This window comes from Phocoena sinus, chromosome 1 (genome assembly GCF_008692025.1).
Source record: "Phocoena sinus isolate mPhoSin1 chromosome 1, mPhoSin1.pri, whole genome shotgun sequence".
In the NCBI taxonomy this organism is placed as follows: domain Eukaryota; kingdom Metazoa; phylum Chordata; class Mammalia; order Artiodactyla; family Phocoenidae; genus Phocoena; species Phocoena sinus.
The window spans coordinates 58,081,919-58,109,847 of NC_045763.1; the positions used below are offsets into that span (position 1 = coordinate 58,081,919).

Sequence of the window (27,929 nt, forward strand, 5' to 3'; positions counted from 1 at the left end):
TTTGTGAGTGTGTATGTGTATGCTTCTTTGTGTAATTTTGTCTGTATAGCTTTCCTTTTACCATTTGCCCTAGGGTTCTGTCTGTCTCTTGTTTTTGTTCGTTTGTTTGTTTGTTTAGTATAGTTTTTAGTGCTTGTTATCATTGGTGGATTTGTTTTTTGCTTTGATTGCTCTCCTTTTTCTTTCCTTTTTTCTTCTTTTTTGTATTACTTTCTAATTTTTTTTATTTTTAATAATTAAAAAAAATTATTTTAATAACTTTATTTTATTTTTTATCTTTCATTTTGTTCTCCCTTTTCTTCTGAGCCATGTGGCTGACAGGGTCTTGGTGCTCTGTTCAGGTGTCAGGCCTGTACCTCTGAGGTGGAAGAGCCGAGTTCAGGACACTGGTCCACAGGAGACCTCCCAGCTCCACATAATATCAAACAGCGAAAGCTCTCCCAGAGATCTCCAACTCAGCTATAAGATCCAGATCCACTCAACAACAAGCAAGCTACAGTGCTGAAAACCCTATACCAAGCAACTAGCAAGACAAGAACACAACCCCACCCATTAGCAGAGAGGCAGCCTAAAATCAAAATAAGGTCACAGACACCCCAAAACACACCAGCGGTCATGATCCTGCCCACCAGAAAGACAAGATCCAGCCTCATCCACCATAACACAGGCACCAGTCCCCTCCACCAGGAAGCCTACACAACCCACTGAACCAACCATACCCACTGGGGGCAGACACCAAAAACAATGGGAAATACGAACTTGCAGCCTGCAAAAAGGAGACCCCAAACACAGTAAGTTAAGCAAAATGAGAAGACAGAGAAATAACAGCAGATGAAAGAGCAAGATAAAAACCCATCAGACCAAACAAATGAAAAAGAAATCGGCAGTCTACATCAAAACGAATTCAGAATAATGATAGTAAAGATGATCCAAAATCTGGGAAATAGAATGGAGAAAATACAAGAAATGTTTAACAAGGGCCTAGAAGAACTATAGAGCAAACAATGATCAACAACACAATAAATGAAATTAAAATTTCTCTAGAAGGAATCAATAGCAGAATAACTGAGGCAGAAGAACAGATAAGTGACCCAAAAGATAAAATAGTGGAAAACACTACTGCAGAGCAGAATAAAGAAAAAAGAATGAAAAGAATTGAGAACAGTCTCAGAGACCTCTGGGACAACACTAAATGCACCAACATTCAAACTATAGGGGTCCCAGAAGAAAAAGAGAAAAAGAAAGGATCTGAGAAAATATTTGAAGAGATTATAGTTGAAATCTCTAATATGGGAAAGGAAATAGTCAATCAAGTCCAGGAAGCACAGAGAGTCCCATACAGGATAAATCCAAGGAGAAACACGCCAAGACACAAATTAATCAAGCTTTCAAAAATTAAATACAAAGAAAAAATATTAAAGGCAGCAAGGGAAAAACAACAAATAACATACAAGGGAATCCCCATAAAGTTAACAGCTGAACTTTCAGCAGAAACTCTGCAAGCCAGAAGGGAATGGCAGGACATATTTAAAGTGATGAAACAGAAAAAACCTACACCCAAGATTACTCTACTCAGCAAGGATCTCATTAACATTTGATGCAGAAATTAAAACCTTTACAGACAAGCAAATGCTAAGAGAATTCAGCACCACCAAACCACCTTTAAAACAGATGCTAAAGGAACCTCTCTAGGCAGGAAACATGAAAGAAGGAAAAGACCTATAATAACAAACCCAAAACAATTAAGAAAATGGTAATAGGAACATACAGATTGATAAGTACCTTAAATGTAAACAGATTAAATGCTCCAACCAAAAAATATAGGCTGGCTTAATGGATACAAAAACAAGACTCATATGTATGTTGTCTACAAGAGACCCACTTCAGACCTAGGGACACATACAGACTGAAAGTAAGGGGATAGAAAAAGATATTCCATGCAAATGGAAATCAAAAGAAAGCTGGAGTAGCAATTCTCATATCATACAAAATAGACTTCAAAATAAAGACTATTACAAGAGACAAAGAAGGACATTACATAATGATCAAGGGATCAATCCAAGAAGAAGATAAAACAATTATAAGTATTTATGCACAAAGCATAGGAGCACCTCAATACATAATGCAAATGCTAACAGCCAAAAAAGGGGAATCGACAGTGACACAATCATAGCAGGAGACTTTAACACCCCACTTTCACCAATGGACAGATCAGCCAAAATGAAAATAAATAAGGAAACACAAGCTTTAAATGATACATTAAACAAGATGGACTTAATTGATATTTATATGACAATCCATCCAAAGAAAACAGAATACACTTTCTTCTCAAGGGCTCATGGAACATTCTCCAGGATAGATCATATCTTGGGACACAAAGCAAGTCTTGGTAAATCTAAGAAAATTTAAATTGTATCAAGCATCTTTTCTGACTGCAGCCCTATGAGACTAGATATCAGTTACAGGAGAAAATCTGTAAAAAATACAAAAACATGGAGGCTAAACAATACACTACTAAATAACCAAGAGATCACTTAAAAAATTAAAGAGGAATCAAAAAATACCTTGAAACAAATGATAATGAAAACACGATGACCCAAAACCTATGGGATGCAGCAAAAGCAGTTCTATGAGGGAAGTTTATAGCAGTACAATCTTATCTCAAGAAACAAGAAACATCTCAAATAAACAACCTAAACTTACACCTAAAGCAATTAGAGAAAGAAGAACAAAAAAACCCAAAGTTAACAGAAGAAAGGGAATCATGAAGATCAGATCAGAAATAAATGAAAAAGAAATGAAGGAAACAATAGCACAGATCAATGAAACTAAAAGCTGGTTCCTTGAGAAGATAAACAAGATTGATAAAGCATCAGCCAGAGTCATCAAGAAAAAAAGGGAGAAAACCCAAATAAATGGAATTAGCAATTAAAAAGGAGGAGTAACAACTGACACTGCAGAAATACAAAGGATTATGAGAGATTGCTACAAGCCACTATATGCCAATAAAATGGACATCCTGGAAGAAATGGCCAAATTCTTAGAAAAGCACAAGCTTCTGAGACTGAACCAGGAAGAAATAGAAAATATAAACAGATCAATCACAAGCACTGAAATTGAGACTTTGATTAAAAACCTTCCAACAAACAGAAGCCCAGGACCAGATGGCTTCACAGGCAAATTCTATCAAACATTTAGAGAAGAGCTAACACCTATCCTTCTCAAACTCTTCCAAAATATAGCAGAGGGAGGAACACACCTAAATTCATTTTATGAGGCCACCATCACCCTGATACCAAAACCAGACAAAGATGTCACAAAGAAAGAAAGCTATAGGCCAATATCACTGATGCAAATATCCTCAACAAAACACTATCAAACAGAATCCAACAGCACATTAAAAGGATCATACACCATGATCAAGTGCGGTTTATCCCAGGAATGCAAGAATTCTTCAATATATGCAAATCAATCAGTGTGATACACCATATTAACAAACTGAAGGAAAAAAACCATATGATCATCTCAATAGATGCAGAAAAAGCTTTCGACTAAATTCAACACCCATTTATGATAAAAACCCTCCAGAAAGTAGGCACAGAGGGAACTTACCTCAACATAATAAAGGTCATATATGACAAACCCACAACCAACATCATTCTCAATGGCGAAAAACTGAAACCATTTCTACTAAGATCAGGAACAAGACAAGTTTTCCCACTCTCACCAGTATTATTCAACACAGTTTGGAAAGTTTTAGACACAGCAATCAGAGAAGAAAAAGAAATAAAAGGAATCCAAATTGGAAAACAAGAAGTAAAGCGATCACTGTTTGCAGATGACATGATATTATACATAGAGAATCCTAAAGATGCTACCAGAAAACTACTAGAGCTAATCAATGAATTTGTAAAGTAGCAGGATACAAACTTAATGCACAGAAATCTCTTGCATTCCTATACACTATTAATGAAATATCTGAAAGAGAAATCAAGGAAATACTTCCATTTACCACTGCAACAAAAAGAATAAAATACCTAGGAAGAAACCTACCTAAGGAGACAAAAGACCTATATGCAGAAAACTATAAGACACTAAAGAAAGAAATTAAAGATGATACAAACAGATGGAGAGATATACCATGTTCCTGGATTGGAAGAATCAACATAGTGAAAATGACTATCCTATCCAAAGTAATCTACAGATTCAATGCAATCCCTATCAAACTACCAATGGCATTTTCCACAGAACTGGAACAAAAAATTTCACTATTTGTATGAAAACACAAAAGACCCCGAATAGCCAAAGCAATCTAGAGAAAGAAAAACGGAGCTGGAGGAATCAGGCTCCCTGACTTCAGACTATACTACAAAGATGCAGTAATCAAGACAGTATGGTACTGGCACAAAAACAGAAATATAGATCAATGGAACAGGATAGAAAGCCCAGAAATAAAGCCACACACATATGGGTTATCAAACCCATAGCTTTGATAAAAGAGGTAAGAATATACAATGGAGAAAAGACAGCCTCTTCAATAAGCAGTGCTAGGAAAACTTTGGATCTGCCACCTCAGGCAAGGGCAGCAAAAGCAAAAATAAACAAATGGGACTACATCAATTTCAAAAGCTTTTGCACAGAAAAGCACACTATCAACAAAATGAAAAGGCAATCTACCGAACAAGAGAAGACATTTACAAATCATGTATCTGATAAGGGGTTAATATCCAAAATATATAAAGAACACATACATCTCAATATCAAGAAACCAAATAATCAGATTAGAAAATGGGCAGAGGACCTAAGTAGGTATTTTTCCAAAGAAGACCTACAGATGGCCAACAGACACATGAAAAGATGCTCAACGTCACTAATGATCAGGGAAATGCAAATCAAAACTACAATGAGATATCACTTGAAACCTATCAGAATGGCTAACATCAAAAAGACAATAATGACTTCCCTGGTGGCACAGTGGTTAAGAATCCACCTGCCAATGCAGGGGACACGGGTCTGATCCCTTGTCCAGGAGGATCTCACGTTCCGCAAAGCAACTAAGCCCATGAGCCACAACCACTGAGCCCACATGCTGCAACTGCTGAAGCCCACACACCTAGAGCCCATGCTCCACAACAAGACAGGCCACAACAAAGAAAAGCACGTGCACCGCAACGAAGAGTAGCTCCCACTCGCTGGAACTAGAGAAAGCCTTCATGTAGCAGCTAAGACCCAACGCAGCCAAAAAGAAAAAAAAAAGAAAGAAAAGACAATAAATAACAAGTGTCAGCAAGGATGTAGAGAAAAAAGAACCCTCCTGCACTGTTGGTGGGAATGTAAATTGGTACAGACACTATGCAAAACAGTATGAAGATTCCTCAAAAAATTAAAAATAGAATTACCATATGATCCAACAATTCCACTGCCTGGTATATATCTGAAGAAAATGAAAACATTAATTTGAAAAGATACATGCACTCCAATATTCATAGCAGCATTACTTACAATAGCAAAGATATGGAAACAACCTAAGTTTTCATTGATAGGTAAATGGATAAAGAAGATATGGTATATATATAATGGAATAATACCAAACCATAGAAAAGAATGAAATCTTGCCACTTGCAACAACATGGATGAATATAGAGGGCATTTTCCTAAGTGAAATAAGTGAGAGAAAGACAAATATTGTATGATTTCACTTACATGTAGAATCAAGAAACCAAAATAAGTAAACAACAAAAACCAGAAACAGACATAGATACAGAGAACAAACAGGGGGTTGCAGAGGAAATGACTGTGGGTGGTTGGGTGAAACAGGTAAAAGGGATTAAGAGGTACAAACTTCCAGTTAAAATAAGTCACAAGGAAGTAATATACAGCATAAGGAATATAGCTTATAATCCTGTAATAACTTTGTATGATGACAGGTGGTTACTGAACATATCCTGGTGATTATTTCATAATGTATTTAAATGTTGAATCAGTATGTTGTAAAACAGAACCTTATATAATATTATATCCATTATATGTCAATAAATTTTAAAAAGAATAGCTAAATATCCAAAAAAAGTAACAATATCAAATATTGCCAAGAATGAGAGCAACAGGAATACTCATTCATTGCTTGTGGCAATGCAAAATGGTACAACCACTTTTGAGGACAGTTTCATAGTTTCTTAAGCTAAGCATACGCTCACTATATGATCCAGCAATCATACTGCTAGGTATTTACCCAAATGAGTTGAAAACTTATATCCACACAAAAACCAACACATGAATGTTTATAGCTGCTTTATTTATAATCGCCAAAAACTAGAAGCAACCAAAATATCTTTCAATAAAGTAATAGATAAACAAACAGTGGTACATCCATATAATGTAATATTATTCAGTGATAAAAATAAATGAGCTGACATAGAGACATAGAGATGACATAGAGAAATCTTAAATGCATATTGTTTAGTGAAAGCAGCCAGTCTGAAAAGGCTGTATATTATACAATTCCAACTATATGATATTTTGGAAAAGGCAAAAATACAGAGACAATAAAAAGATCAGTGGTGGCCAGGGGTATAGGGAAGAAGGAATGATAGAATAGGTGGAGCACAGGAGAAATTTAGATCAGTGAAATTATTCCATGTAAAACTGTAATAGTGGAAATATGTCATTATGCATTTGTCAAAACTCATAGAACAGTACAGCACAAGGATTAAACTATAATGTAAACTATGAATAATAATATATTAATATGGGTTTATGAATTGTAACAAATTTACTACATTAATGCAAGATGTTCGAAATAGGGGAAATTTTGTGTGGAGTTGGGACAGAGATAGAATTGTATGAATCTCTCAGTACTATCTGCTCAACTTTTCTATAAACCTTTGCTTAAAATGCCTACTCATTTTTTAAAATCTAAAACCCTACTGCAAAAGAAAAAAAAAGCCTTTAAGAGAAAATAATTTTTCTCTGTGAACTGAGCTATGGCCTTATACACTTTCAAAAATGAAAACTATTGGCCTATTTTTCCCTTGAATATGATAACAGAGGTTAAAATATAACCCGTACATTCAAAATTTAAATGGAATAGAAATACTTCTTAAAGCAATATGGATCATATTTAACTTTCTTCTCTTTGTGTTTACATTACAAAATCTCGGCGTCAAAAAGGACCTTAGAGGTGACCTAGTCCTAGTTTTTATCTGAATTACTTTAATTCTCAATAAATCTGATCATTCGGCTCTGTTGCATACATTTTTCTATGTTTTATTTTCCCCCTTTTCCTAGTTCTGGGGTCTCCTATTCCACTAACTGGCTATCATAATAAAATAAAATTTATTTTCACTTTGTATTGTAGTTATTGAATATAATTATATTATCCCTTTTTGCTTTTAAAAGCACACCCATACACACATGAAATAAAAGACCCGCAATTTGAGACATTTTCCTTGTAGGACCTTCCACTAACACGTTTTTGTGGATCAATGGCTTTAATGGGGGTGGGATAATATATTTTGAAGTCTCATGTAATTTTTAGTCTAAGATTGATTTTTTTCCTAGCAATTTTTGGAATCTTCTAAAAGCAAACCTACTGTATGGACATTAATACTTAAATAACAAAAAATAATGTTTCTTTAGTGGTTACTAATGATTCATTCTTCCCCTTCACTTTCCTCTGGGAAAATGAACTGGTGTTCATTATAAATAACTTTCAGTAAAATATGGATATAGTCTACATACCGTAAGTATCATTTAAAAAAACCAAAAAGATATAGGTAACACATCTAAAGTTTAGACATTTTTAACATTAAACTTGAGAAACAATGATAGAGCAAGTTATAAGGTGATAAGTTCCATGAATCTGTATCTCTGAAGGGTATGTAGTCATTATAAATAAGGTCATTGTTTTCTGAAAATTATCAATTCTTTTTAAACTTGGCTTTTCAAAATATTTACTGATTTACTATTTTTAAATATTACATTTGTCTTTGGGTCAAAATTAGTGAGAGTAGAAATATTTGAGTTCAATTTATGAAAATTTACCAAAACTTTACAAAACTTTGCCAGGGTATAGTTAGTCTGAAGTAAAGACCATCCCTTAAATGTAGTAATATAATTCTAGAAGAAAAAGACTCAGAAGTTCAGAATATGGAGACAAAAATTATATAATCACAATATAATCAGAAGTGGAACTTAACAAACTTCTTATAACTGAACTTTGTAAAAATTCTTTCATAGCAGTATATCTGGAGAATTACAATTTTGTGTTGGTTTTAATTATAACATTTAATCTTAAAACTTAACATACTAAAAGCTAAATTTGTAATGCAGGATTTCCAAGCCTTGGTACTATTGACATTTTGGCCAGATAATTTTTTTTGTTGTGGGGCTGTTTGGTGAATTGATGAAATTTTAGCAGTATCCTTGGCATCTACCCAAAATGTCAACATAGACATGACAACCAAAAATGTCTCCAGATATTGCCAAGTGTCCCCTAGGAAAGGTAAAATTGTCCCCAATTAAAAGCCATTGTTGTTAACGTATCTCCATTTTATGTTGTCACAGAGCTTGCATATTTTATTTTTCTTACAAGTTATCTAACATATAGAAAGAGAGAGAGAAAACTGTGGAACCTACATGTATGAAAAAGAGCTTAAGAGCAAGTAAAGAAGCGACAGAGAAAGATACGATCTTTGAAACTCTTGACAGGTATCCAAGAAAAAATAAAATTTTCAGTTCAAAGTTCAAGACTATGTGAAAGAGTAACAATGATATTTCTAAGTAAAAGTTGTATTTTTCATGTTCCACCAGAAAGAAAATATTGTAACTACTACAAAAGATTTGTTAAAAATGTCACATGAAAACATTCCAAAAAATCTTAAATAGCAAGACACTAATAAAAGAAATTTTAAAAGATACAAATAAATGGAAAGGTAGTCCATGCTCATGGATTGGAAGAATTAACATTGTTAAAATGTTCATGTGGGGCTTCCCTGGTGGCGCAGTGGCTGAGAGTCCGCCTGCCGATGCAGGGGACGCAGGTTCGTGCCCCAGTCCAGGAAGATCCCACATGCCACGGAGTGGCTGGGCCCGTGAGGCATGGCCGCTGAGCCTGCACGTCCGGGGCCTGTGCTCCTCAACAGGAGAGGCCACAACAGTGAGACGCCCACGTACCGCAAAAAAAAAAAAAAAAAATGTTCATGTGACCCAAAGCAGTCTACAGATTCAATGCAATCCCTATCAAAATTCCAATGGCAGGTTTCACAGAACTAGAACAAATAATTCAGAAATTTATGTGGAACCACAAAAGACAGTGAATAGTCTAAGCAATCTTGAGAAAGAAGAACTAAGCTGGAGGTACACACTCTCTAATTTCAAACTATACTACAAACCCTAGTAATCAGAACAGCATGGTATTGACATAAAAACAGACTCATAGATCAATGAAACAGAATAGAGGACACAGAAATAAATGCACACATATATTGTCAATTATTTATGACAAAGGAGCCAAGAATATACAATGGGGAAAGGATAGTCTCTTCAATAAATGGTGTGGGGAGAACTAGACAGCCACAAGCAAAAGAATGATACTAGATTACTATTTTACACCAAATGTAAAAATTAACTCAAAATGGATTAAAGACTTGAAACATAAGACCTGAAACCATAAATCTCCTAGAAGAAAACATAGACAATAAGCTTCTTGACATTGGTCTTGGCATTGATTTTTTAGATCTGACTCCAAAGCAAAAGCAACCAAAGCAAAAATAAACAAGTGGTACTACATCAAACTAAAAAGCTTCTGCATAGCAAAGGAAACCATCAATGAAATCAAAAGACAACCTACTGAATAGGAGAAAATATTTACAAACCATATATCTGATAAGGGGTTAATCCAAAATATATAAAGAACTCAAAGAACTCAATAGCAAAAAAAAAAAAATCTCATTAAAAATGGACAGATAAGCAAAACAGACATTTTTTCCAAATGGTACATGAGATGTTCAACATCACTAATTATCAGGGAAATGCAGGGTATTATGTTAAGTGAAATAAGTCAGAGAGAGAAAGACAAATACCATATGATTTCACTCATATGTGGAATGTAAAAAACAAAACAAAAACAAAATTCATAAATGCAGAGAACAGATTCATGGTTGTTAGAGGGGAAGGAGGTTGGGGGTAGGTGAAATGGGTAAAGGGGGTGGGTTAATTATATGGTGACAGTAACTAGACATGGTGGTGATCACTTTGTAGTGTATACAAAGATTGAATTATATGTTGTACAGTTGAAACTAATATAATGTTATATACCAATTTTACCCCAATTTTTAAAAAACTGAAATAAATGAAATCTTACTTTTTTCTAAATTACTCCCTGGCATTCTTTGGTCCCAGTCTTTAGAAGGTACGCATGCTTTACTACTTGAATCAACTGTAGATCTTTTTACTGGTAAAGATGAAAGCTCCATAGCATTATAAGAATCGTACAAATCCCAAGCAGTGGACATTATGCCTAAATAAAGAAACAGAAAGGTACAAAGTATTTTGAACCAAATTCTAATATTTTCGCTTATATATGAGTTATAGCAAAATCTAAGATAAGAAAGTCTATTGTTCAGGGAAAAAATACTATTGTTTTCCAACAATGGCAGGAAGTAGATAACGATGAAAAAGAAATAAATCAAGAGGACACCTTAAGAGATCCTTAGCCATTACACTTTTAGCATCTACAAATACCTTAATGTTTTAGTAATAGCTGCAAATAATCCTCACCATCTATTCTGATCCCCACACCTTCCTCTCTTTATCCCAAACTGGTGCCACATAATCTCATTAGTCTGTCGGTATAGGGCTGCCTTGATATGGTCCTGGACAATCATGTTATAATAAGGTTTTAAGGTGCTTTACTTAAGGTTAACATATAACATGCTATATTCTATAGTACTTTTTATTTGTAATATAATTCCATTTTTATCAAGTTAAATTTCCTATATACTTATGTGTAAAGATTGTACTTGGGAAAGTGACAGACTCTGTTCTCAGGAAATTTATAGACTAGTACGGTTATTACCTTCTCTTTTTAAATTTTTGTTTAATTTATCTATATTTAATCAAATTAGCAAATATAACAATGGCCTCCAAACAAAAATTGGTAATGTTATTTATCTTTAATATATAAAAATAAAAAGTGCCCAACCCCTTTTATTGCTGATATAACAATGAAATTCTCATATATAAATTATTTTATCAGTGACCATGTAATGATATATTCCTACATGCTAACCTTACTAAACTTTCAGTTAAAGTACAATGACTTAATAAAAAGTTATTTTCCCTGAAAGTCAAAACAGGATCTAGATCTAATAAATGCAACTACTTCATTGTTAGAACTTTTATTTTCATGATGTGGAATGAAGGAGCTCTGGTATTTAACAATTTTTTCAATTAGTAAGAATGTTAATTCACATCTCATAATAACATTTCTATCTTAATGAACTTATCTTGATAGTATGTAACAAAGTCATGCACAGAGTAAATAAATACCTAGTATATTTTGCTGAATTGAAAAGGGTAGAATTTCCATGGTCACAAAGTAAAAGACCTTAGAAAGAAATTATTTCTTTGAATTTTGAATTACCTAACCTTCTTTTTCTTCCGTTAACTAAAAGTTTAGTAAGTTGAGCATATAGAAATATATTGTTACATGGTCACTAATAAGATAATTGTTACATAAATAAATATACAAGTTATAAATGAGCAATGTAAGATGTTTTGGTGATTTAAAGTTGTTTCTTCTTTAAAGATAACAAATAACATTCATTGGTAATTTTAGTTTAGGTAACATCATTACATTTGTTCACTGGAATAAAAATTAACCTAAGAGACAGAAAACCTAAGAAACAGATATTATGTACATGCCATAATATCATGTACAAGGTAGAATAACAAATAATGAGTGTGACTTCCCAGTTTTATACTGTCATACACTATTAAAGAAATCTTACTTTAATTACTATCAGAAAAAAAAGTATTCCCTACTATATGTATGTTTTGAGCATTTCTGAGTGTACGATTGTGTAAAGTTTTTACAAGTTTTAAAACATTGTTTCTATCTACTAGTTTAATTCAGACTATAAAAGAGTAACAATTGGCCACATAACATTTATACAAAAATAATTTTGGGCTTCCCTGGTGGCGCAGTGTTTGAGAGTCTGCCTGCCGATGCAGGGGACACGGGTTCATGCCCCGGTCCGGGAAGATCCCACATGCCGCGGAGCGGCTGGGCCCGTGAGCCATGGCCGCTGAGCCTGCGCGTCCGGAGCCTGTGCTCCGCCATGGGACGGGCCACATCCGTGAGAGGACCGTGTAACGCAAAAAAAAAAAAAAAAAAAAAGGAGGAAAAATAATTTTATTTTAGCTGAGTAAAAAGACATGCTTACTGTAAAAGAAAAGGTAAGACTTACATTTCCATCACCTAGAAATAATAACTGCTAACATTTTCATACATGTCCTTCCAGACTGACATAAATATATATGTGTTTGTATATGAACAAATATAAATGCATATTTTTTAATAAAAATGAGCTCATATCACACATACTTTTTTAAAAGAATTTTTATTGTAGTATAATATACATAGAAAACAAACTGTCTTTATGAAATCTACCGAGTTTTAGGATTTAACTGTATTTTCAAAAGTTAGCCAGGAACACTAATACATTTATTGAATTATCTATTTTTTTGAAGTGACACTTCTGTAACAAATTATTGTATGTATACTGTTAGGTGGGAAAACTTTTCCTCAGTTTTTGTGAATCTTTACAGAGGCAACTTCAGCTAAATTGACATTTCTGGCTTCTCTATGTCCCTCATTCACTAATTGCCAGGGAAAGAGAAATGGCTAATCCTATAGGAGAGTTTAGGAGAAGGAATTGCAGCTCAGCCACTTCTGGATTCTTTTGTTAAGCCTCCTCACTTGCAAAAAGCATGCATTCTGGTCTGTTCTCACCCATGCAGAGGAGGTCTGTGCTTTTCTAGCTGTGCCAATTACTATTGGTAAGATCTATTCTGGAGGGGAAAACAGCAAATCCACTTAGCTGTGGATTTAAGGCTACATTTTTCAATTAACTTCATCAGTAATAAAGGTACTACTTTTATTTCCTTCTCTGTGACTCCTGAATCTCTTTCAATTTCAACCAAAATCAGGCAAGGAAGACATGCTTTTTTATTGATCCATAAAATCTCAATACTTACTTGGTCTGTATCAAATTCTTTAATATAAATTGTACCATTATTTTTAAATTTTTTATTGGAGTATAGTTTATTTACAGTGTTGTGTTAGTTTCAGGTGTACAGCAAAGTGAATCAGTTATACATATACATATATCCACTGTCTTTTAGATTCTTTTCCCATATAGGCCATTACAGAGTAGAGTTCCCTGTGCTATACCCATTATTTTAATAAAACCTTTATTGTGAAATATATACCTTCACAGAAGAGTGTATAACACATATATGTGAATTAAGAATTAATACCATGTACTCACAAACCAATATAAGAAATAGAACATCCTTAGATGCTTAGAAGCCTCCTGGACACTCTCCCATCATAGGCCCCTTCCTTCGAGCTACCTCCAAAAGAAGTATTCACTTTGCGTAACTTTTGTATTGATCATTCTCTTGCTTTGTTTTAAGGTTTTTTTCTCCTGTGGCAAATGTTATTGGGGTCCTGCATGTATCCATTCTTCATCACCTCTTACTTGCCAATCTCCCAACTACCAGCACCTGCATTTCTCTGCTTGGATCTGTCTTTGGTCACCAAGACCACTTTGATGTCCATAAATTAGGCTGGGATTGCCAAGGAACTAAAAAGCCCATCAACCATCAAACAATGTATACCTATATAATACATTGTCTAGTTAAAAAAACAGAATAGCAAACACTAACACAGATGCATAAGGAGAAAACAAAACCACTATTAGATGAGGACAATTAGATGAGGACTCCCAAGAGAAGACAAGCAGAACTATCTGGGCCATAATCTGACTTCAGCTTCTTTGAGAGTTTATAAGAGACACTTAGAGGGGAATCACAGGGTGAGACCATGAGTAAGTCCTTGGAAACACAGAGCGTAACCCACTAACAGCACCTGACAAGCTAGGCACTGAATGTCCACTGAAAACATGGTCAGGGTAAGTGAGCTGCTTTGTGTTTTCTGTTCACCATGACTTCTCTGCTGGTCTCAGGAGTATGGTAAAACAGAACATGTCTGTGAAGTGAAATGAGTTTCCTCAACTTACCTAAGGAGACCTACTGGAAAGGAGAGTAGGGACTATATAAAGAATGGTAAAACCCAGCTAGATACAGAGAAGGATCTGGGCAGATTCACCTGAGCATTCTGTCCTCAGGTTAAGAAGATGGGACTCAGAGTTTCCAGTTCCACAGTTAAGGGGCTTGGAAGTTGCCATTCTGTACTAACAACAAGTAAAAAATTAAACAGACTGAAAAATCAACACCTCTTCTTGGATCTGAAAAAGAGGTAAGGACACAGGGAAAAGAACTGCTGACTCTAAGATTGGAGAGTCACAGTTTACTGGAGCAGAGACTCAGAAGTAGAAACTGCTGTGGGAACAAGTTCTGGGGTAGGAAAACCTGAACTGTAAATGATGAATTGGTGCAGGTTCAGTGTGGACAAGTCTGAGAGTTAAAAACTCTAAGGGGCCCAGTCATAGGGAAGCCCCTGCATTTTGTGAGCTTTATCTCCAGGAGCTGGACCAGATTCCCAGAGTGAGAATGAGAAAAAAAAAAAAAAATCCCTCATGCTTCTGGTAGGGGAGGGGGAAAAGGAACCATTCTGAAATATACCAGAGCACTCTGTTCTTAACAATGCCTGCCCTCAGAATAAACTAGTTCAGCAGAGAACAGCCTGCCAGGGTCTTTTCAGAGCCTAACTGACCTGCGGGAAGGGAAATACCCAGCACCAGCACACTGGAGACATCTTGTCCTACCTAAGGGTGGGGAAAAAAACTGAGACACATTTGTGAAGTTCATAGTCCACAGGAATAGGTACACTGAAAGGCTGAAACCTAATCAAAGGACTAAAATGCTTGCCTCCTCTACACCTTACCACCACAATACTAAAGGCCTATTTATAGCAGCTCCTTTTACCTGATACATCATGTATCATATGTATCATACTAAAAGATCATACTAAAAGATAAAAAAATCATACTAAAAGATAAAATCATACCAAAAGATAAAAATCATATTAAAAGATAAATCATACTAAAAGATTAAAAAAATCATACTAAAAGATAAAAAATCATACTAAAAGATATAAAAATCATACTAAAAGATAAATCAAATCATACTAAAAGATAAAAAAAATTTTTGAAGAGGTAGAGCAAGCATCAAAACTAGACATGGCAGGGATGTTGGAATTATCAGACCAGGAATTTAAAACAACTGTGATGAATATGCTAAGGGCTCTAATGGATAAAGTAGACAAAATGCAAGAACAGATTGGCAATGTGAGCAGAGAGATGGAAATCATAAAAAAAAGGACCAAAAAGAAAAGTGAGAAACCAAAAACACTGTAGAAGAATGCCTTTGATGGGCTTATTGGTACACTGAACACTGCTGAGGAAAGAATCTCTGAGCTTGAAGAAATCTCAACAGAAATCTCCAAAACTGAGAAGGAAAGAGAACAAAGACGAAAAATACAGAACAGAAAGAAGGGAAAGAAGAAATCTTATTTGAAGACATAATGGCTGAAAACTTCCCTAACCTTGGGAAGGAAATAGACATCCAGATCCAGGAGGCCCAGAGTTCCTAATAAGAGGAAACCAGGGCTTCCCTGGCGGCGCAGTGGTTGAGAGTCTGCCTACCGATGCAGGGGACACGGGTTCATGCCCCGGTCCGGGAAGATCCCACATGTCGCAGAGCGGCTGGGCCCGTGAGCCATGGCCGCTGAGCCTGCGCATCCGGAGGCTGTGCTCTGCAACAGGAGAGGCCACAACATTGAGAGGCGTGCGTACCGCAAAAAAAAAAAAGAAATACCACTCTGTGCATGGCCACAACTGTGAAGTAAGGAAAGCCCTATCTAAGCAAAAGGTGGCTAGTCCTTCATCCAGCCAAAGAGGTCAAAGTGTTTCTGGAAACTTTGGTGGTGGTCATCGGGGGTTTTGGAGGGAATGACAGCTGTGGTCGTGGAGGAAACGTCAGTGGTCAAGGTGGCTTTGGTGGCAGATGTGGTGGTGGCTATGGTGGCAGTGGGGATGGCTATAATGGATTTGGTAATGATGAAAGCAGTTTTGGAGGTGGCAGAAGCTACAATGATTTTGGCAATTATAACAATTAATCTTCAAATTTTGAACCCATGAAAGGAGGAAACTTTGGAGGCAGAAGTTCTGGGCCCTATGATGGTAGGGGCCAATACTTTGCCAAACCATGAAACCAAGGTGGCTATGGTGGTTCTAGCAGCATCAGTAGCTATGGCAGTGGCAGAAGGTTTTAGTTGCTGCCAGGAAACAAAGCTTAGCAGGAGAGGAGAGCCAGAGAAGTGACAGGGAAACTACAGGTTACAACAGATTTGTGAACTCAGCCAAGCACAGTGGTGGCAGGGCCTAGGTGCTACAAAGAAGACGTGTTTTAGACAATACTCATGTGTATGGGCAAAAAAAATCTCGAGGACTGTATTTGTGACTAATTGTATAACAGGTTATTTTAGTTTCTGTTCTGTGGAAAGTATAAAGCATTCCAACAAAGGGTTTTAATGTAGATTTTTTGTTTTTTGCACCCATGTTGTTGATTGTTAAATGTAATAGTCTGATCATGACACTGAATAAATGTGTCTTTTTAAAATGTGCTATGTAAAGTAGTTAGTCTACTCTGAAGCCATTTTGGTAAACTACCCCAACAGTGTGAAGTTAGTATTCCTTCAGGGTGATGCCAGGTTCCATGTGAAATTTATTTACAACCTGCTTGGGTAGAGAAGCCATTGTCTTCAGAAACCTTGGTATAGTTGAACTGACAGTTACTGTGTTGTGACCTGGAGTTCACCTTTAAAAGGGTCACCCAAGCAAAGTCATGGAGCTTCTTGGTTATTAATATGATTCTTGGCACATCCTATGCGATATATCTAAATTGAATTATGGTACTAGATAAAGTTATAGTTGGGAATGAAGCTTGTGTATCATCCTTTATCATGTGTAACCAATAAACGATTTAATACCCTCTTGAAAACAATGCTAAAGGGACTTCTTTAAGCTGAAAAGAAAGGATGCTAATTAGTAACAAGGAAAGATGAAAGAACAAGTCTCACTGAAAAGGTAAATATATAGTAAGTGGATTAATCACTTTTAAGCTAGTATGAAGATTAAAAGTAAAAATAGCTATGATGACAATAATTAGTCAATGAATACATAAAATAAAAAGATATTAAATGTGACATCAAAAACATAAGATGGGAAAAGAGAATAAAAATGTTGAACTTTAGAATGAGATCAAGCGTAAGTTTTTATCCCCAAATCAGGCTGTGTGATACAGCACATTAACAAAATGAAGCATAAAACTATATGATCATAGAGGACAAAAAGCATTTGACAAAAGTCAACATCTGTTTATGATAAAAACTGTCAACAAGGTGGGTATAGAGGGAACAGACTTCAACATATTAAAGGTCATATATGACAAGCCCACATCTAACATCATACTCAACAATAAAAAGCTGAAAGCATTTCCTCTAAGATCAGGAACAAGACAAGGATGCCCACAATTTCCACTTTTATCCAACATAATATTGGAAGTCCTAGACGGAGAAAATAGGAAAGAAAAAGAAATAGGTATCCAAATTGGAAAGAAGAAAGTAAAACTGTCACTCTTTGCAGATGACATATTATATACAGAAAAGCCTAAAAACTCCATCAAAAAGTTGTTAGAACAAATAAAGTAATTCAGTAAATTACAGGATACAAAATCAATACACAAAAATCTGCTGCATTTCTATACACCAATAACAAGCTATCACAAAGAGAAATAAAGAAAAAAAAATCTTATTCACAAATGCATCTCCCCACCCCAAAAAAACACCACCTAGGAATAAATTTAACCAAGAAGGTGAAAGACCTCTATATTGAAAACCACAAGACATTAATGAAAGTAATGGAAGAAGACACAAATAAATGGGAAGACACAAATAAATAGCCATAAATGGATATTTCATGCTCATGAATTAGACGAATCAGTATTGTTAAATGTTAAATTAAATTAATTAAATTAAATTAAATTAATTTAAATTTAAATTAAATGTTAAATGTTAAATTAAATGTTAAATTAAATCCACAGATTCAATTCAATCTCCATTGAAATTCCAATGACATTTTTCAAAGAAATAGAACAAACTGTCCTAAAATTTGTATGGAACCACAAGAAAAACCAAACAGCCAGAGCAATCTTGTGTAACAAGGAACAAAGTTGGAGGCATCACACTCTCTGATTTGAAACTATATTACAGGACTTCCCTGGTGGCTCAGTGGTTAAGAATCCACCTGCCAATGCAGGGGACATGGGTTTGATCCCTGGTCCAGGAAGACCCCACATGCCAGTGAGCAACTAAGCCCGTGAGCCACAACTACTGAGCCCACATGCCACAACTATTGAGCCCACATGCCACAATTACTGAAGCCCACACACCTAGAGCCGGTGCTCCACAACAAGAGAAGCCACCACAATGAGAAGCCTGCGCACCACAACAAACAGTAGTCCCTGCTCGCTGCAACTAGAGAAAGCCCACGTGCAGCAATGAAGACCCAACACAGCCAAAAAGAAAAAGAAAAAGAAACTATATTACAAAGTATAGTAATTAAAACAGTATGCTATTGACATAAAAACAGACACATAGATCAATGGAACAAAATTGAGAGCTCAGAAATAAACCCACATATATATTGTCAATTAATTTGTAACAAAAGAGCCAAGAATATACAATGGGGAAAGAAATGTCTCTTCAGTAAATGGTGTTGTAAAAACTGGACAACCAGTCTTCCCTGGTGGCGCAGTGATTGAGAGTCCACCTGCCAGTGCAGGGGACACGGGTTTGTGCCCCGGTCTGGGAAGATTCCACATGCCGCGGAGCAGCTGGGCCTGTGAGCCACAGCCGCTGATCCTGCGCATCCGGAGCCTGTGCTCCGCAACAGGAGAGGCCACAACAGTGAGAGGCCCGCGTACCGCAAAAAAACAAAACAAAACTGGACAACCACAGGCAAAAGAATGAAACTAGATCACTATTTTACACCATACATAAAAATTAACTCAAAATGGATTAAAGACTTGAATGTAAGACCTGAAATCATAAAATTCTTAGAGGAAAACATAGGAAGTATGCTCTTTGACACTGGTCTTAGTAATTCTTCTTTGGATATGTCTCCTCAGGCAAAGGAAACAAAAGCAAAAATAAACAAATGGGACTAGTATATCAAACTAAAAAGTTTTGCACAGCAAAAGAAACTATCAACAAAATGAAAAGGCCTCTTACTGAATGGGAGAAGATATTTTCAAGCAATATATCTTATAAAGGGTTAATATCTAAAATATACACAAAACTCATATAATTCAACATTAAAAACAAACAACCTAATTTTAAAAATGGGTAGAGGACCTGAATAGACTTTTTTCAAAGATGACATGCAGAGAGCCAACAGGTACGTGAAAGGTGCTCAACATCACTAACCAACTGGGAAATGCAAATCAATACCCAATGAGATATCATCTCATGCCTGTTAAAATGGTTATTATCAAAAATACAAAAATAAGTGTTGGCAAGGATGTGGAGAAAAGAGAACACTTGTGCACCATGGGTGAGAATGTAAATTGGTGTAAGCACTATGAAAAGCAGTATGGAGGTTCCTCAAAAAATTAAAAATAGAACTACCATATCATCCAGCAATTCCACTTCTAGGTATTTATACGAAGAAAAGCAAAACATTAACTTGAAAAGATATATGCACCCCCATGTTCATAGCAAAATGAGTACAATAGCCAAAATATGGAAGCAACCTAGGTGCTCCTTGAGGGATGAATGGGTAAAGAAAATGTGTTATATATACATAATGTAATAATATATAGCTATGAAAAAATGAAATCTTGCCATCTGCAACAACATGGATGGATCTTAAGATTATTATACTACATGAAATATGCCAGACAGAAAAAGATAAATACCTTATGATCTCACTTATATGTGGAATCTAAAAAAGAGAGAGAGAGAGAGAGAGAGCACGGACACAGAGAACAGACTGGTAATTGCCAGAGGCAAGGGAGTGAGGGGTGGGTGAAATGGGTGAAGGGGGTTAAAAAGTACAAACTTCCCTCTATAAAATAAATAAGGCATGGGGGTGTAATGTACAGAGTGGTGACTATAGTTAATAATACTGTATTGTATATTTGGACGTTGCTAAGAGAGTAGATCTTAAAAGTAATCACAAGAAAAAACTTTTCTATGTACAGTGATGAATGTTAACTAGACTTATGATCATGATCCATTTCACAATATATACAAACATCTAATTGATATGTTGTACACCTGAAACTAATGTTATATGTCAATTATATCTCAATGAAACATAATAAAATATAAAAGAATTAGAGCAGGGCTTCCCTGGTGGCACAGTGGTTAAGAATCCGCCTGCCAATGCAGTGGACATGGGTTCGTTCACTTGTCCAGGAAGATCGCACATGCCGCGGAGCAACTAAGCCCGTGCGCCAAAACTACTGAGCCTGCGCTCTTAGCCCACAAGCCACAACTACTGAAGCCTGCAGATCTAGAGACCATGCTCCGCAACAAGAGAAGCCACCACAATGAGAAGACTGCGCAACGCAACGAAGAGCAGCCTCTGCTCACCACAACTAGAGGAAGCCTGCACGCAGCAACAAAGACCCAATGCAGCCATAAATAAATAAATAAATAAATTTATTTTTCAAAAAAGATAACAAAGGAATACTATGAACAACTCTATGCCAATAGATTTGATAACCTTGATGAAATTGTCCGATTCCTTGAAAGACACAATCTGCCAAAACTCACACAAGAAGAAACAGACAATATCAATTAAGGAAATTGAATCAATAATTAATAATCTTCTAAAACTGAAAGCACCAGGCCCAGATAGATCCACTGAGTTCTACCAATAATTTAAGGAGAAAATTACACCAATTCCCTGCAATATCTTTCAGAGGATAGAAACAGAGGGAATACTTCTTAACTCATACTTTGAGGCCAGCATTACTCTAATACCAAAAACAGACAAAAACACCATAAGAAAGAAAAATGGCAGACCAATAACTCTCATGAACACAGATGCAAAAATCCTCTACGAAATATTAGCAATCAAATCCAGCTGTATATAAAGAGAATTATACACCACAATTAAGTGGAGTTTATCCCAGGTATACAAAGCCTAGTTCAACATTGGAAAATTGATTGATGTAATCCATCACATCAACAGACCAAAGAAGAAAAATTACTTGATCATATCAACAGATTCAGAAAAAAGCACTTGACAAAATCCAACACTCGTTCATGATAAAAACTCTCAGTAATTTAGGAATAGAGGAGGAACTTAACTTGACAAAAATATCTATAAAAACCTACAGCTAACATACTTAATGGTTTTCTTCTAGAAACTAGATTTTCCACTAAGATCAGGACCAAGGCAAGGATGTCCCCTTTCATCACTCCTTTTCAACATCCTACTGGAAGTTCAAGCAAATGCAGTAAGAAAAAGGAAATAAAAGAAATACAGATTGGAAAGGAAGAAATAAAGCTGTTTTTGTTCTCGGATGACATAATCATCTATATAGAAAATCTGAAAGAATTAACAAAAACTACTGAACTAGTAAGTGATTACAGCAAGGTTGCAGGGTACAAGGTTAATAATACACAAAAGTCAATCTCTTCCTGTACACCAACAATGAACAAAGGAATTTGAAATTTAAAACAATATGATTTACATTAGCACCCCAAAAATGGAATAATAATAAATCTAACAAAATATGTACAAAATCTATTATGAGGTAAACTACTAAACTCTGATGAACAAAATCAAAGAATGAAATGAATGGAGAAATATTCCATGTTTATTAATAGGAGGACTCAGCATTGTCATGATGTCTGTTCTTCCCAAGTTGATCTATAGATTCAACGCAATCCCAATCAAAATCCCAACAAGTTATTTTGTGCATATCAGCAGACTGATTCTAAAGTTTATGTGAAGGGGCAAAAGACCCAGAAGAGCCAGCACAATATTGAAGACAAAGAACAAAGTCAGAGGACTGACACTACTCAACTTGAAGACTTACTACAGTGCTATAGTAATCAAGACAATGGACAATGTGAATGGAACACAATAGAGTGCTCAGAAATAAACCCACATTAATATAATCAATTGATCTCTGTAAAAGGAATGGAAAAAAACAAATGGAGCGAAGATAGTCTTTTCAACAAATGGTGCTGGAACAACTGCACATCCAAATGCAAAAAAAAAAAATCTATACACAGATCTTACATCCTTCAGAAAAATTAACTAAAAACTCATTATAGACTTAAAAGTAAAAGCAAAACTAGAAAACTCCTAGAATAAAACAGGAGAAAATTTAGATGACCTTGGGTATGGCAATGACTTTTTTAGAAACAGCAAAAGCACAATCCATTAAACAGTAATAGATAAGCTGGACTTCATTAAAATTAAAAATGTCTGCTCTGTAAAAAGAAATGTCAAAAGAATAACACAACAAGCCACATATTGGAAGGAAACATTTGCTAAAGATACATCTGAAAAAGGACTATTGTCCAAAATATACAAATATCTTTTGATCCTTAACAATAAGAAAACAAAAAACCAAATTTTAAAATGGGCCAAAAGCTTAACAGACACCTCATCAAAGAAGACATACAGATGGCAAGTAAGTATACAAAAATATGCTCCACATCATATGTCATCATGGAAGTACAAATTAAAACAAAAATGAGGAGAATTCCCTGGTGGTTCAATGGTTGGGACTAGGTGCTTTCACTGCTGGGGCCTGGGTTCCATCCCTGGTTGGGGAACTAGGATCCCTCAAGCCGGACAATGCAGCCAGAAAACCAAAAAACAAACAAACAAAAATGAGTTGCAAAAAAAAAAAAAAAGAGTTGCCACTACTCCCCTATTAGAATGGTCAAAATCTGGAACACTGACAACACAAAATGCTGGTGAGGACATGGAACCACAGAAACTCTTCATCATTGCTTCTGGGAATGCAAAATGGTACAGCCACTTTCAAGACAGTATGGCTATTTCTTACAAAAATAAAAATACTGTTGCCATACAATCCAGCAATAGCGCTCCTTGATATTTACCAAAAGGAGTTAAAAACTTATGTCTACACAAAAACCTGCATACAGATATTTATAGCAGCTTTACTGATAATTGCCAAAACTTGAAACAATCAAGATGCCCTTCAGTAGGTAAATGGATAAATTAACTGTGGTACATCCAGATAATGGATGGTTAAGAGTCTTGCTACCTATGTTCTACAAGCCGTCCATGATGGAGGAGAGGATTTCAGAGGAGTCTCTGTGTGTAGCATTCAGTATGCTTGTTTGTTTGTTTTGTTTTGTTTATTTAAGTACCCATATCTTGATCTATGCCTGGTGTTCCCCAGCTAAAGAGCCTCTATTTTGTCCTCTCCAGAGAAGAAATTTCTGACATCTTCCAGGGTAGAAGAGGGGAAGTTGCTCAGAGAATGTACTTGATTCCTTTTTGTGATTGGATTATATTTCATTGCATGTATTTACACATTTTGTTTATCCATTCATCCATTGATGGACATTTCAGTTGTTTCTACTTTTTGACTATGGTAAAAATTGCTGCCATGAACATGTGTGTACATATATTTGAGTACCTATTTTCCATTCTGTGGGGTATTATATCTATCTTTATGCTAGTACCACCCATTTTGATCACTATAATTTTATAGCAAGTTTTCAAATCAGGAAGTATGAGCTCTCTAACTTTGTTCTTTTTCAAGATTGTTTTGGCTACTTGGGGATCCTTTGATATTCCATATAAATTTTAGGATGACTTTTTTTCTATTGTTGCAAAAAAGTCTTTGGGATTATTTTGGGTGGTATTCACATCTTAATAACATTAAGTCTTTCAACCCATAAACACAGAATGTATTTCCCATTTACTTAGGTCTCCTTTAATTTTTTTCAGCAATGTTTTATAGGTGTCAGTGTACAAGTCTTTCATCTCCTTGGTTAAAATTATTCCTAGGTATTTTTATTATTTAGGATGCTATTATAAACACAATTACTTTCTTAATTTCCTTTTTGGATTGTTCATAGGTAATATATAGAAATACAACTGAATTTTGTGTGCTGATCTTATATTCTGCAACTTTTCTTTTTATTTTATCTATATGAGATGATGGTTGTTAATTAAACCTATTGTGGTAATCTTTTCACAATATAGGTAAATCAAACCATCATGCTGTACTTATACATTGATGTATATCAATTATTTCTCAATAAAACTGGAAAAAATAGTGAGTCTCTTGTTAGACAACATATAGATGGATCATGGGTTTTTTTCTTCCAGTTTGTTTGATGTTTGTTATCTTTGTTTAATCCACCCTACCAACATTTGCTCTTTAATTGGAGTGTTTAATCCATTTATTTAAAGTAATTACTGTTTAGGAAGGGCTTCTGCCATTTTTAATCTGTCTTCTTTATGTCTCAAATTTTCTTGTTCTTCAAATCCTCCATGACCATCTTCTTTAATGTTTAATTGATCTTTTTTATAGTGCATCATTTTTATTCCTCTCTAAATTTTTTTCTGTAATTTTTAAGTGATTTCTTGGTGACTGCCTTGGGAATTAAAATTAATTTCTTAAAATTTTAACATTCTATTTTGAAGTAATACTACCTTACTTCAGTTATATACAAAAACTGCTCCTATACAGCTAAATCCCATCCACTTTAAGTTGATGTTGTCACAAATTACATCTTTATGCTTTGTATGCCCATTAGCATAGATTTAGAATTATTGTTCAATGCATTTATTTTAAGTCATATTGCAAAAAAAATAGGAGTTACAAACCAACATTACAATATTGGCTTTTGTATTGACTTATGTAGTTACCTTTACCAGTCTTCTGTATTTCTTCATATGTCTTCGAGTTACTGTCTAATATCCTTTCATTTCTGACTGAAGGGACTCCTGTTAGCATTTCTTGTAAGGCAGTTCTACTAGTGCTGAATTCTCTTAGCTTTTAGTTATCTAGGAACATCTTAATTTCTCCTTCATTCAGTTTTAATTAGATTTCTCCTTCATGAGGATTATTTGAAGAATATAGAATTCCTGGTTGACAGTTTTTTCTTTTGGTGCTTTAAGTATGTCATCCCACTGGCTTCCAGCCTCCATGGTTTCTGCTGAAAATTGAGTGTAATCTGATTGATGATCCTTTGTAAATGATGAGTTACTTTTCTTCTGTTGCTTTCAAGATTTTCTCTTTGTATTTCAACTGTTTGATTATAATATGTCTCAGTGTGGATCTCTTTATTTTTATCTTTCTTGGAGTTCGTTAAGCTTCTCGGAGGTGCAGATTTATGTCTTTTAGCTGGGAATTTGGGAATATTTAGGCCACTACTTCTTCAACTTTTCTTTATGCCCCTTTATCTCTTTCTTCTCCTCTCTTTCTGAAATTTCCATTATATGTATGTTGGTGACTTGATGGAGTCCCACAGGTCCTTTAGGCTCTGTTCATTTTACTTCATTATTTTTGCTTTCTGCTTCTCAGACTGGATTATTTCAATTGACCTATTATTAAAAACTGGTGATTCTTTCTTTTGCCTGCTCAGATGTGCTACTGAAAACTCTAGGGAGTTTTTCCATTTCAGTTATTGTACTTTTAACTCCAGAATTTGTTTTTTTTCCTTTTTATAATTTCTACCTTTATTGATATTTTTTATTTGTTCACACACTGTTCTGGTTTATTTTATCTCTTTGTCCATAGCTTCCTTTAGCTTTTTTTTTCTTCTTCTTCTTCTTTTTTTTTAATACAATTGATCTAAAACCTTTGCCTAGTAAGTTTAATATCTATACTTCCTCAGGGAGAGTTTCTGTTCATTTCTCCTTTGAAAGAGCCATACCTTCTTGTTCCTCTGTATCCTTTGCAGTTTTTTTTTGACAATTGAACATTTTGAATATAATTATGTGGTAATTCTGGAAATCACTCTCTTCCTCAGGATTTGATATCATAGTTTGCTGTGAGTGGTAGTTGTTTGTTTGCTAAGTGATTTTGCTAAACTATTTTTGTAAAGTCTGTATTCTTTGTCACGTATCATCTCATAAGTGTTTGTTTTTTAGCTTTTGGTCAGTTAGTGTCCTGACAGAGATTTCCTTGAACACCTGGGTTTCTTCCCACTCAGAAGAAAAAAAGGAAAGAAAGAAAGGAAAAAAAGAAAAAAAAAAAGGGAAAAAAACCCTCCCAGTCTTTGCAGATGGGCTCCATGTTGGGGAATTCCTTCAATGCTTAGACATGCTGCTTAAAACTATAACACAGCTTTCACTTCCTGCTTGTACTGAGCCTAGAGATCAGCCAGAAGTGAAAGTTTAGGATCTTTTCAGGTCTTTCTGAGCATGCATCCTGCCCTAGGCATGTGCATGACTTTCTGAATTCCTCTGTATATGCAAGCCTTTTTCAATACCTTAATTTCCCAAAGGAAGTCTCTCTCAGTTTTTTCTTCCAGGCTTTCAGTGTGTCTCTTGTTTGACTCAGTTGCATTATTTTGCCTTAGGTAGCAGTGAGTTGTTCATCTGCCTTACAGTTTTTTGAAGAATGCATTATGCTTATCACCTGAGAGAGTTCTGGGTTAGGCAAAAAAAACACAAATGCCTTAGGTCAATCCTCCAGGTAGCCCCTAGACAGGTTAAAACATACAAACCAAATTCTTTGAGAATAAGGTCTTTTCTGTTCCCTCTGGAACCAAGGGCCAGGGTCTCACACTGAGAAGGCAGGCTTCTATCTTTAAGACTACCACTCTACTGGGGAGGGGAGTGGGACAAGAGCAAGTAAAGATGCCACAAAGCTTTCCTACTAATTGTAAGTTTCTCTTTTCTTGATTTAGCACCTGCTTAGAAGTTTGTCTATTTTAATCTTTTTAAAGAATTAGCTTATGGTTTTGCTGAGTAACAAAGGCCATTAAGATTATAACCTTTCTTCTAATTACCTTTTTGGCCACAGCATTCAGAAGTTTGGCAATGCAGTGTTCTCAGAGTTGTTAATTTATAAACATTGAAAGATAGTAAGTATAGCAGTTAAGAGAACAGGTTCAAGAACCAGAGCGTCTGGGAGTATCGTTGTCCACCATAGTAACTGAGTGACCTTGGGCAAATTAGCTAACATCTCTTTGCCTGTTTCTTCTTCTATAAAATGAGGAATAGGGAGTTCCCTGGTGGTCCAGTGGTTAGGACTTGGTACTTTCACTGCCATGGCTCAGGTTCAATCCCTGGTTGGGGAACTAAGATCCCGCAAGCCTGGGGGTGCACCCCCCCAAAAAAAATGAGGACTAGTAAGAGCTCCTACCTCATAGGGTTGCTGTGAGAATTAAATCAGTTAATATACAGGTCTATCTCATTTACTGCACTTTGCAGGTATTGCATTTTTTCCAAATTGAAGATTTGTGGCAACCCTGCATTGAACAAGTCTGTCGGTGCCATTTTTCCAACAGCATTTGCTCACCTCATGTCTCTATGTCACATTTTGATAATTCTTGCAGTACTTAAACTTTTTCATTATTATATTTGTTATGGTGAGGTGTGATCAGTGATCTTTGATGTTAGTATTGTAATTGTTTGGGGGTAACACGAACCATGTCAATA

The 27,929-nt window shown here is 35.4% G+C and overlaps 1 protein-coding gene and 1 non-coding gene across 2 annotated transcripts in view; one reads left to right on the forward strand and one right to left on the reverse strand.

Annotated features, from left to right (window-relative positions):
• WDR78 (WD repeat domain 78) overlaps positions 1 to 27,929 on the reverse strand; it is a 129,093-nt gene that overhangs the window by 63,480 nt on the left and 37,684 nt on the right. The window contains 1 exon segment of the mRNA XM_032614983.1: positions 10,364 to 10,519. Within this exon segment, the coding sequence (XP_032470874.1) occupies positions 10,364 to 10,519 (156 nt within the window).
• TRNAE-UUC lies at positions 27,497 to 27,568 on the forward strand. Its single transcript has one exon. It is a non-coding gene; the product is annotated as a tRNA-Glu (tRNA).